Source organism: Nanorana parkeri, unplaced genomic scaffold, assembly GCF_000935625.1.
Source record: "Nanorana parkeri isolate BGI_ZX_2015 unplaced genomic scaffold, ASM93562v1 scaffold130, whole genome shotgun sequence".
NCBI classification, from domain to species: domain Eukaryota; kingdom Metazoa; phylum Chordata; class Amphibia; order Anura; family Dicroglossidae; genus Nanorana; species Nanorana parkeri.
In genome coordinates this window covers 1,369,590-1,382,110 of record NW_017306398.1, presented here as the reverse complement: position 1 = coordinate 1,382,110, position 12,521 = coordinate 1,369,590, and the positions used below count along the sequence as shown (strand labels likewise).

Below are 12,521 nucleotides of genomic sequence, written 5' to 3'. Positions count from 1 at the left end.
GGGGGGAAAAGGGGAATCCCCCTTCATCAGGGCTTGTAAAGATATAAAGATACAGAGATGTAAAAAAGTTAACCACAGCTGGTTGTCGTACAAAGGGATTATGTTCACGTTTAAGGGCTTGTTGAGGTCCTTGGTCTAATAAGTTGTGTTCAAGTGTTAGTCCACCCAAATGTGACTCATAGGAACTATGTGTCAAAACATCTTCTAATTGGGAAATACATCCTTGTGAGCTGTTTGTATAGATAATAACATGGCAGTGGTAGTTTTTTTTTATTCCGCTGATATGTACATACCTGTGATGTCATGCTGCTTGCGTTCACACCAGTAAATATATAACACCCTTACTCAGGACTCCCACCGGAGCTTGGATCTTTTGGCCGCTGCCTGTGCTGTGGGGGTTGGATGCTGCTTTGGTGCACCTCTTGGAGGCAAGTGCTGCTTATGAGTTTTAACTCTACTGGGCCTGCATCTCTTATGGCTGCTACTGACCTCTCACCTCTTCTCTGTCCATATTCTTCCATCTGTCTAAGGAAGCTACATGAGATACCTAGTGCTAAGGGTGATCCATGCTAGTCATAGGCAACCACACTGTCCTGTAGGTAGGTGCTACTCTTCCTATTCGGGTTATTGAACTTAGAATATTTAAGAAGCCTGTTTTAAGTGTATCTCCTCCCAATGGATGGAATGGGTAAGGGCTGAGCCCCCATTCTGTTTTATTGCCCCCCATGCATCTGCTGAGGAGATGCACTTTCTCTATTTGACCTGGTGAGCATTATCATTAGGACACAGAGTGATGGGAAATCCAGAATTTTACCATTGTCACTATAACGTGAGGGGAAATCTTTCCATGGGGACGCATGTTCTAGTGATATGTGCTCAAGAGGGGGTTAACCTCACTTTGGATTGATTTCCTCTCATTTCCTGTCGTGTCTTTGAGATAGGAAGTGAAGGAAAATCTTCCAAATGGAACCCAGAAAAAAACAGGTTAGAGATAAACTTTAAAGGGGTGTATAGCTGGGCGGATGCCGTACAAAAGTTTTAGTCATTGGAGCTTTAGAGTGGAACGGGGTTAAAAATGGAGAAGAAAATATCACTCAGGGGTTCATATATAAAATGTCAGTCCGCATAGCACTAGCTTACCTAGATGGCGCTGACAAGTATAGGGAATTCCTATACTCATTAGCAAAATCTAGGGGCTCTGGCGCCGTGCATCTTTTACAATTGACCCCATAAGTGGTAAATATTTTTACCCCATTCCACTCTAAAGAGCCAATGACTACAGCTTTTTTATTCTCTTTACTATGTAGCAAAATAATTAAGTAATTTCTCACTCTTAACACTAATATGATTAAAACTTGAGAAGTATTAGATTCCGTGTATGGTGATGTTCTAAACAAGAAGCTCCAGTTAAGCTGAAGGGGATCTCATTTCATGAGCAGAAGATGAAGGGGATAGATCTGGTTAAATCTGGCCAACTATTGTAAATGTGATCAGATTACCAATAATCTCTTTTACTCAGCCAATTCTTGCCTTGCCAATCTATTGGCAGGGTTGATGGCATGGTTGATGGCATGGTGGAGTTTATAGATACCACTAACCTGAATTTGGTTGCTCGTGGTAGACTTTTAGGCCAGTAGATGACCAGTCATACCTCAAAGCAGAACTACAGGCAAATATTTAAAAAAAAACAGTTATGTATCCATTAAATAACCTTCATTGCATTTTTAAAGAGTATCTTGGTCTATCTTTATATCAGCCATGGCGGGACAGCGCTCTCAATATCATACAGTGACCTTATCAGTGTGCTGCTTTTCCTTCACTGTCCAGTTGTAGACTTGGAGAGGTCCTTGACCAAGCTATATTGCTATAATTGCAGTGGAGAAAAGTGAGGTCGGGGAACTGGCTGTCCTTCCATGCAGGGGGTGACTCTTAAGATTGGCCAGAGTTACAGATCCTTTGGCAGGTTAAATAGTTCCAACACATGTATTTGAATCGTGAACGTAGCTCTTTGCCTATAATTCATCGAAAACTTTCTCATGTAGCTTGACTCACAGATGTCTCTTTAACTCCGACCTAAAGGCATGCGACACTGTCTTCTTTATTGAAGATCTGCTTATCATCTACTCCACCTTTCTTGGTTTCCATTGTTTTCTTGTTTCATTTCTTGGAGTTGGAAGAATTTTCATCTGTTTGTAGAAGGCGTCTTTCCAGCTCTGAGGAGTCAAATAACTGCATGCGGATTGGGGGATTCTGAAAATCGGGGTTGGGTTGAGGTCTTTAACTCACAAGCTGATTTTTTTTCTCCTTCTTCTTTGTTTTTAACTGTCTGTTGTGTTTTCTATGTTGTGTTAATGACTTGTGACTTGCTACATATGTCCTGTATAACTCATGACCCCCTTCCCCACCACCCTTCATTCTGTCCTTCCTTGTTTCATACTTGATGTTTCCCCATTATTGACCCACCCCTCCTCCTTGTTTGACTTGTTGCTCGCTTCTCCTTCTGTGCTTCGGTGGTCTCGCTCATCTTGATTGTCCTATTTTCTATCGTCCGTGTCCTGTGGTCACCCATGGCCTATCAGTAGCAGGCGTACTATTACACGGACGTTCTTACGGTGGGATGTGCAGTTGGTGTTGGCTGTTGCTTTGGGACCCCCCTGGGAGGCAAGTTGATTATGATCCTCTTACTGAGAGTGAAATGTTTTGTGTTGCATGCAATGATTATTCTAAGTACACCAGCAAGACACAAAATGGCAACAAAATGTTAAAGGACCAGTCCACCCAAAAGTAATATTGTAGGGGAGGGGATCAGTGGGCTGAGTCAGCCCCTGGCTTCTTGAATGTCTTGGATACTTCAACAGAGAAGTCTCCTTGCTATGATTCCTGACCTTGTTTCTGTCCACCTTGGGTGTTCCCACACACCTTTGTGTGATCCCGCTCTTCCTGTTACATTCGCCATGGTATAAAATTAATTTAAAAACAAAACAAAATCAGGGATTGAAGGTGCCCCTTATAATAGTGGGAGCCCTTCGTAAAGGGAAAAGCAGGTGTGCAGACTTGGGAACTCAGTACAGGAATGGTAGGAGCTCCTAAATATGAGTACAGCAGGTGTGCAGACCCAGGAGCTCAGTCCTGGGATGGTAGGATCCTCTCATTATTGGCAGAGCAGGTGTACAGACCCAGGAACTCAATGCAGGGATGGTGGGAACCCCACATTATGGGCACAGTAGGTGTGCAGACCTGGGAAATCAGTGCAGTGATGCTGGGAACTCCTAATAACAGGCACAGTAGGTATGTAGACCCAGGAACTCAATACAGGCATGGTCGGAACCCCTCATAATGGGCACAGCAGTTCTGCAGACCAGGGAACTCAACGCATGGATAGCGGGAGCTCCTTATAATAGGCACAGTAGGTGTGCAGACCCAGGAACTGTGCAGTGATGGCAGGAGCCCCTCATAATGGTCACTAGCAGACATTGGAACTCAGCTCATAGGTGGTGGTAGCCATACATAATTGGCACAGCAGGTGTACAAACCCAGGAACTCTGTGCAGAGATCTCCACAATAGAGTCACAGAGAGAAGGAAGAGTCTGCCAGATGACTCAACTCTCCAGCTTCTACCAAACACTGAAATACTGTATCTTTTTGAAGTCAACTGACCCATTAAAAACCTTAAATTTAGTCACAAAAAATGCTAATAAGAATGAAAAGTCAAAAGTATTTAATTAAACATGTAAAAAAGGAAAGAACCCAACATAAAAGAACACTAAAATACCCAAAATATATATACTGTATATATAATTAAAAAAAAAACATAATGAGCTCAGTAGAGGGTTTCCATTGCAGCAGAATTTCTCTGACAGCAAAATCCATTTTGCTGAACTCACTGCATTCTTCCTAGAAATAAGAAGCCTCCCAATGAGTCACGGGAGCTTAGTTCTGTTTTGTTTTGTCATGACCCAGATGTTCTTCACACCAGGAGTGGCCACACACCAGAGTTAAGAATCAAAATATTACATTTCCATGCCTCCCATGGAAAGTACTAAAGTTCTTTTTAAAAATGGAGTCTTATATAGAGTCAGTGAACTGTTAGTGGATTTCTTAAGAATCTATCAGGGCGATTCACAAAAGGGTGAAGGGTTTGGAGGAGGGAGGAGAAGGGAACAATCTAGGACAACATCGCTGATTTGGAAAGCTTCTCCAATGCGGCTCACTTTCCAGTTCAGCGATGTTGTCCTAGATTGTTCATTTCTCCTGCCTTCTCCAAACCCTTCAGCCTTTTGTGAATAACCCTGTATATTATTGGATGTAACCAATGGGCTGGAGAGTACGGTGTACTTTGTGTCGACACCTCTTTGTTATGTAGCCGCGTATTACGTTGTGTCATCCTGTGTGTTATCGCCTAGGTGTGTTGTTCAGCATTGAGGTGACCTCCTCCTATTTTGCGGTAAGGAACTACTGGCGTGGATTCTTCGCCGCCACCTTCAGTGCCTTTATCTTCCGTGTCCTGGCTGTATGGAACAAAGATGCGGGTAGGTTACAGTCTACATTGTTGCAATGGGGTTCTTCAGATATATTGTATTGTGTGTGTGTATGTAAAAATGTTGTTTATTATGTTTAGGGCTAAAAATAAAGTATATTTTTGTACCTTTTCTCCGGTAAATATTACATATTGCTTTTTATTATGTCATATTTATGATTTCCAGGCAGCAGAGGAAGCTTCAGGCTTTTTTTCATATTTTTATTAGGTTAACCTTAAAGCATATCTAATCCCCAAAACAAAAATGTGAAATATTGCAGTTTACCAGTCTTTAAATGTGGTGGCTCCATTGGTTTTCTTCTCTTTAGGCTCCTATATAGGAGCAACGGAGCCACCCGTTGACAGCAGCATTGTTACACTATGGGGAGAGCAGTGTTAACTGGAATAGTAAATTTTAGATGGACTTAGAGTGACAGTAAATTTAGGAGTTAAACCTTATAAGTACATTCAAGTCAATGAACTATTAACAACAATATATCTTATTTGTGTATCACTCGGCTGTAGATCCTCCAGTCATCTCTGAATTGGTGCGGACACTGTCCTTCCTTCTGGAGGGGGAGGCTACTTTTGTTCCCCATGGTTCCTGTGTGTGTTGTAAAGTAGTCACCGCTCCAAGCTCGCCCCCCTGCTTGACTACAATTGGTGGCTCCATTGGTTTTCTTCTCTTTAGGCTCCTATATAGGAGCAACGGAGCCACCCGTTGACAGCAGCATTGTTACACTATGGGGAGAGCAGTGTTAACTGGAATAGTAAATTTTAGATGGACTTAGAGTGACAGTAAATTTAGGAGTTAAACCTTATAAGTACATTCAAGTCAATGAACTATTAACAACAATATATCTTATTTGTGTATCACTCGGCTGTAGATCCTCCAGTCATCTCTGAATTGGTGCGGACACTGTCCTTCCTTCTGGAGGGGGGCTACTTATGTTCCCCATGGTCCCTGTGTGCGTTGTAAAGTAGTCACCGCTCCAAGCTCGCTCCCGTGATTGACTACAATCTCATGTTTAGTTCACTGATTTGTATAGAGATTGTAGTCCATCCCGGGAGTGAGCTTGGAGCGGTGACTACTTTACAACACACACAGGAACCATGGGGAACAAAAGTAGCCTCCCCCTCCAGAAGGAAGGACAGTGTCAGCACCATTTCAGAGATGATTGGAGGATCGACTGCCGAGTGATACACAAATAAGATACATTGTTGTTAATAATTAAGGTACCTGAATGCATTTTTAAGAAATAACTCCTGAGTTTAGTGTCACTTTAACTAACAAATTAAAAATGAAAGCCAAACTGGACAAATGGTTTGGCTCAACCCTCTATCTGCCACTTTTGCAGGACAGCTTGACCTGATAAAGAAAGCTGGCTTGATATGCCAAGGTTTGTTGAAACCCATCTCCACAGGACATAGATCCACATGGAAACATTGACAAGGATCAACTCTGCCCTTTTTTATTTTTATTTTGTTGTTTTTTTTCCCTCTTTTTGTCTGATTACAGATCTATGTTTGACCCTACTAGGACTATAGTCCTAAAGGGGTGAGATGACCTTCAATCAAAACATTCACAGTGTCATTTACAAAAGGGTGAAGAGTTTGGAGAAGGCAGGAGAAGTGAACAATCTAGGACAACATAGCTGAACTGGAAAGTGAGCTGAATTGGAGAATTTTTCCGGTTCAGCTATCTTATCCTAGATTGTTCACTTCTCCGGCCTTCTCCAAACTCTTCGCCCTTTTGTGAATAGACTTGTTACATTTAGACAAGATGAGTTAATTTAATCATTTACATTTTTCAGCCTCCATAACTGCAGCTCTTGTGGGATGTTCCCATTCTGCAATAGTCAGGACCTAACAAAAGTGGTCCAAGGAAGGAAAACCAATGAACTGGCGACAGGGTCTTGGGCAGCCAAGGCTCATTAATGCACATGGGGGGAGCTAAGGAGGCCCACAGGTCTTAAAGGATCTGCTACTGAAGGCTTGGTGCCAGATACCACAGCATACCCTCAGAGGTCTAGTGGAGTCCATGCCTCAACAGGCCAGGGAAAGGGAGACCTACTCAATATTGGGCGGGTAGTCATAATGTTATGGCTGATCAGTGTTTATTCAAATTACTTATTTACAAAATGAACAGTGTTGTTGGATCCCTTGGCAAACCAAAATACACAGGGAAACACCAATCTCTAACCCAAAAAAAAACAAATGAACCTAACAAATAACCTATTTTTTTCTTCCAGTTACCATCACTGCACTATTCCGCACTAACTTTCGTATGGAGTTCCCCTTCGACCTACAAGAGTTACCGGCCTTTGCAGTTATTGGGTAAGATCCCTTGCTTCCATCCTTTAGGCCCCATTCCCACTAAGCGATTTATCACGCGATTTCCGCCGCCATATCGTGCATTTGTGCTGCGCGATATCGCGAGAAGTCGCCGCCCAATGCTATTTAATGGAGCTGTCTTAGCTCCATGTCGCCCGTTGCTGTCGCTCTAGCAGGACCCTTTTTTCAGCAGATTTTTCTATTTTTTAATGGAGCCCAACGGTGAAGGCCGCGCTACCGTCGCTGGATCGTCGCCCCGAAAGTCGCGCTATCCCAGCCGTGCGGATCCGCTGCAAAAGGTATGTCGCTTAGTGTGAATGGGGCTTTAGCCTAATCCCTCCATTAACTGTCGGAAAACAAGCATTTTCTAAAGGAGGTTAGCAATGGGATTTCCTATACTGAGCTCATGATGGGTTTATTTTAAGATGGTTAAAAAAAAAGACTCCCGTCCATCGATTTCTTACAATTCCTGGAGTTTTAGTCCTGCGGGGAAACTGATGCAAATGTTGCCAAACAGGAAAAGTTAAATCCTTCCCCAGGAGTAGTTTTATCATTTCCCATGATTAAAATATTTCCATACTATCCTTTATTAATTATAACAGTGGGAATAATTGATTGTAAGAAAATGACCCAATTCTTTTTTTTTTTCCCATTAATTATTTTGCCATTATGACCTAATTCAGTAGAGAATTCCACAGCTTAATGATCCTTACTGTAAAGAAAACCTCCCTAAGTCTGGGCACACACCTTACAACCATCGCAAGACTTTTGTCTTGCGATGGTTGTAAGGTACTTAAAAAAACGTACGATCTGCCTATCTTGCATAGGCAGATCGTACTTGCGATGATTGCAAGCCACGCCCCCTGAGGGGCGGGCTTCCGATTACCGCAATGCCGAACGGGCAGTGTGCGCTTGCGCACACCGGCCCGTACGGCTGTTATCGCACGGACATGCCACAAACCCGCCGAACATCGTACGATGCTCGGCGGGTTTTCGAACATGTCCGTAAGTTTAAAGTCGTGCGACCGTACAGTAGTAGAGGTCGCACGGCTTCCACACACCTTACGATCATCGTACGATCGCGGGATTTCCCGCGATTATCGTACGATAATCGTAAGGTGTGTGGGGACCCTAAGTCCTCTTTTCTCTCTAGGTAACCCATGTCCTCCTGTCCTTTGTCCATTCCTTAAAAATAGAACTGTTGCTAGAACATTTTGATCTAGTTTGGGGGTAGAATGGAGAAGGGTCTTTTAGTTGTTTTTTTTTTTTATTTCTGGCTCTGTCCCCATTGGGAAGTTTTATCACTTCCTGTTCCAGAGATCCAGAGACACAAAAGGAAATTCCCTATTGGACAGCTTAATCCTCATGTCCCATCGCACTCCTGACCGGAAGATGCCCAATGCAACAGGGCGGGTGCAGTAGCGACAACGGATGCCTCCGCAAAGTATGAATAAATGGAAGTAGTTACTCGCACTCCAAAAGTAATAAAGTCAATAATGTTTATTGACTGTGATGATACACATCTCCTAAGCAACGTTTCGGCACCATGTGGCCCTTTCCTCAGGCAAACAGAGAGTGTTGGACAGCTGTCATGTGTCCCCATTGTAAGATTGCCTGTCCTGTTGGCCACACGCGATGGTGAACCTAGAAGAGGTTCTAACCTTTACCCACTTTGTCCAAAGCTGAAAGAAAAAAGGGTTTGGCAGGCGTTAGACTTTAAGATATAACGGTAAAGCTGAACTCCAGGCATAACACATGTAATAGTAATCGTTTGTCAATGCATTGGCTTACCTGAGATTGACTATAATTCCTGCTTTTTCCTCCGGAGTGTCAAAATAGTTGTGGGGAACTAATTTCCTCTTTGCACGACCAGTCTCTGCTGCCTGCTCTCTATGACTAGGTGACAGGTCATGGAACAACCCTGCTGTAGTTCGACTTGCAGGTATCACGCTACCACATAATCCTGGTCCAGTGGGGTGGAGACAGTGTCTGCTTGTGACCACTTCCTTCCTCGCCCACAGTTTTATAATGACTGGCTTCTCTTATAAGCTACCAATAGACACAAGCACAGCTACAGTATGGGGATGTGACAGGGGACAAGATAGCTCCCCTATCATCACCCAGTGGCAGCACTACAGTCTCAATGCATTGTGGGAGACATAATTCAATGCAGTCCAGTAGGTATCCCTCCACACTCCTTGAAGGTGAACCCCCTTAAGGATAGATGCTGAAATGACTGTGGATGGTGCCGCTCAGATTAATAGAGAAACAAGATGTCAGCAGCACACCAGAGAAATGTGTCCAAATGAACATCTTTATTGACGCATAGACATATTGGCAACATTTTGGGGCCATGCAGGGTCCCTTCATCAGGCTCATTGAAATATTGTCATATTGAGCCTGATGAAGGGACCCTGCGTGTATCCGAAACGTTGCCATCTTTGTGACATTATGTCTATGCATCAATAAAGATGTTTATTTGGACACATTCCTCTGATGTGCTGGTGACATCTTGTTTCTCTATAGGTCAGTGCAGAACCCCGCCACTTGCAGTTGGACTGAGGAAGATTTGTGGCCGTGATTTGATGCGTATAAGCTTTTTTTTATGTCAAATGAATTTAATCAAATCATGGCAAAAAAGGGTAGAGTCTTGGGGAGACGGAGCTCAGGGAGATTTATTATGGTGATCCCAGAGTTCAGCTTTGAAGTGGAATTCCAGACAAAACCATATTCTACTGTTTTGGATACACTATGGAAGAATTAAGTTATCTATCTGGGATTTGATGTGCTCATTTCTTTTTTTGCCTGGAAATCTCCCGCTGGGGACATCTAGACCAGAGACAGCTGTCAAGCTTAAGATTTCCCCTACATTTTCCTCCTCTCTTCCTGTTGAGTCTCTGGGACAGGAAGTGAGGTGAAACCCCCCTAGAGAGGATGGAGACTACATTAGATACTAGACAGAACTTCTAAGGCTTTCCATTTGTCCAAAAATGTATTTCTCAGGCTGATTTATTGACCTTCTTAAATTTGTTAATTTGTTAATTTGATGACTTCTAAGATGACTTTAATCCAAGCTAGACAGGCCAGGTTTTCTGACCTCTCATTGTGTGCGAGACCTGTCCGTCCTTCTGGTCATTTTACTTGCCCTTCTTTGGACCTTTGCCTATGTACAGTCGGTGATTGCATGGTTTGACCTGGGCTACAAGATCTTAATTCTATCTCCTTGCAGGATCTGCTGCGGGTTTCTCGGCGCTTTCTTCGTCTACCTGAATCGACAGGTGGTGCTTGGCATTAGGAGTAACCAGACCTTGAGTACCTTCCTAAGCCACAAGTAAGTTTCATGAGACTGTAAGATTCTTTGGCCACTGTCTTAGTATGTTTATTATACCGGTCATCTTTGCTCTTGTCCATAATTGTCCTTAACCCTTTCCAGACCAGTGTTTATTGACGCCTAGGTGCCCAGACCAAATTTAGCAGTGTCAATGTGCATTGGTCAGTTTGACAACAACTCTATGACTAATTTGCCAACCTAATTTGCCAGCATCGGAAAAACAAACATCCCTGTGTCCTTCAAGTCCAGCAATACACTGAAGGCAGAAGATTGTTCAACCAAACACAATCAAAGTAACTCGGTATATGCAGCGCAGTGTAGGGAGACATGCAAAGACCTGGGGAGAGTAACCTCTCAATAAACAAATGGCCCATCACAGGAGGGCAAACTCTACAGGTCAAGAATTTTGCTATACTATAAGGAACAGGGACATATTCTTGAGGACAGTGAGGTGCACATTTTGGGCAGAGAGGACAACTGGTTCACAAGATGCATGAAAGAGGCCATCAACGTCAAACTTGAACTTCCATTTTTGAGCAGGGATGAGGGCCTTCGACACCATCTGTCTTCCACACATAATGCTATTTAAACATCTCTAACCTGGTGACTTGACAGCAATGTTCACCTTGTCATGTGAATCAAAGACACCAAGGATAAGATTATGTTACTAGAACAAGGTGGTTCCACAATTTTCACCTCTCCCATCCTGTTCTTGGATGATCAACATCTGCATTGACATGTTCCATGGTGTGGATATTGATTTTAGGTCATTGACAATTAGAACTGAAGAAATGACTTGGATAAGATATAAAACATCTTCCACATTACAGAACAAGTCCAGTTGAATGTGACCATCTAATACTAGTGATTTCCCTTAACTTTGTGTTTCAGTGACCATGGTCATCAGGACGAATGGAGGGTTGAATCTCCTCACTGGGGTCATAGGCAGCCACAAAAATATCGGTTGTACAAAAATTAGGGATGCACCAATACCGATACTAGTATCGGTATAGGTGCCGATACCGAGTATTTGGGCGAGCACTCGCCCAAATGCTTCGATACTATTCCTGATACCAGAACTTCCACTATTAGGAAGCCAGGCGGCGAGTCAATGCATGCTGCCAGACTTCCTGGCTGGCCGGGAAGCCGGCTCCATACCCCCTTGTCGCTTGGTCCGGCCGTCCGGCTTCCTAATTGGTTGGGAGGCTGACCAATCAGGAAGCTGAGCGGCAAGTCATTACCTGCTCCCCGGCTTCCTGATTGGCCAGAAAGCCGGCTTCATGCTTTCCCGTCACCTGGTGATGAGGGAGCTTGGAGCCGGCTTCCCGGCCAATCAGGAAAAAGGGGGTAGGTAATGACTCGCCGCCCAGCTTCCTGATTGGTCGGGAACCAGACCAATCAGGAAGCTTTGGCCAGCTTCCCCGCCAATCGGGAAGCCGGGCGGTGAGTCATTACACGCCACCTGGCTTCCTTAATGGGACTTCTGGTAACGGTATTCTGTATCGGGGAGTGCAAAAGAAAAATGCCGGTACCGAAAAACTGGTATCAGTGCATCACTAATCTAAATCTTCCCTATTACATCCGAAACATTTGCCTTCACATACGGTTTAAGGGAATCCTTTCATTTTAAGCTGATCAGTATAGTACATGTTTAAAAATAAATTCCCTTGAACTAGGGATGCACCGATACTTTTCAGATACCAGTTCAGATACCAGTGCCGATACTTGGCATTTGCATGAGAACTACCAGGGTTGCAGCGGTTGCAGCTGGGACCGGGCTCTGGCGCTCCACCACTGTCCTGAAATCATTAGTCTGTATTGTTTCAGAAAAACTGTCATATGACAATAAACAAAAATGTATCAGTACTTGTATCTGTGAGTACTTGGGCAAGTATCAGTACTCGTACTCGCAAAATTGGTATCGATGCATCACTTATATATATATTTATAAAAACAAAATCATACATTATAACAGAGATGTACAAATCCCGGGAGCTCCGTGTGCTCCTTACAAATGACAGCCGCCTCCTAACTTTTGAGTTTTTCTCTAGTCTAGTCTTGGAGCTCAAAAGTATCTGTAGTTGTACTTGTACCGAGTACGGTACTTGGTATCGGTGAATCCCTACCTTGAACTGTTCTGACCCTTGCCTTTACCAAACTCCTACGACCTTGAGAAAGTCAGACAGCTATACGGTTTGGCACATGTATCGTTATTTCAACCAAAACGTCAGCCTACTTCATCCTGGGTGCACGGCTCCGCTCTTTTGTGCGACATAACCTTCATTTTATTTTTAGCAATCCCTGAAAATGTCATTGTAAAGCCAGAGAGTCTCTTCCCCC

At 43.6% G+C, this 12,521-nt stretch overlaps 1 protein-coding gene across 1 annotated transcript in view; it reads left to right on the top strand.

Annotated features, from left to right (window-relative positions):
- CLCN1 (chloride voltage-gated channel 1) overlaps positions 1-12,521 on the top strand; it is a 72,422-nt gene that overhangs the window by 19,053 nt on the left and 40,848 nt on the right. Inside the window, exons 7-10 of the mRNA XM_018553805.1 lie at positions 350-428; positions 4,404-4,529; positions 6,769-6,853; positions 10,080-10,181. Coding sequence (XP_018409307.1) covers positions 350-428; positions 4,404-4,529; positions 6,769-6,853; positions 10,080-10,181 — 392 coding nt within the window. The remainder of the gene's footprint in view (positions 1-349; positions 429-4,403; positions 4,530-6,768; positions 6,854-10,079; positions 10,182-12,521) is intronic.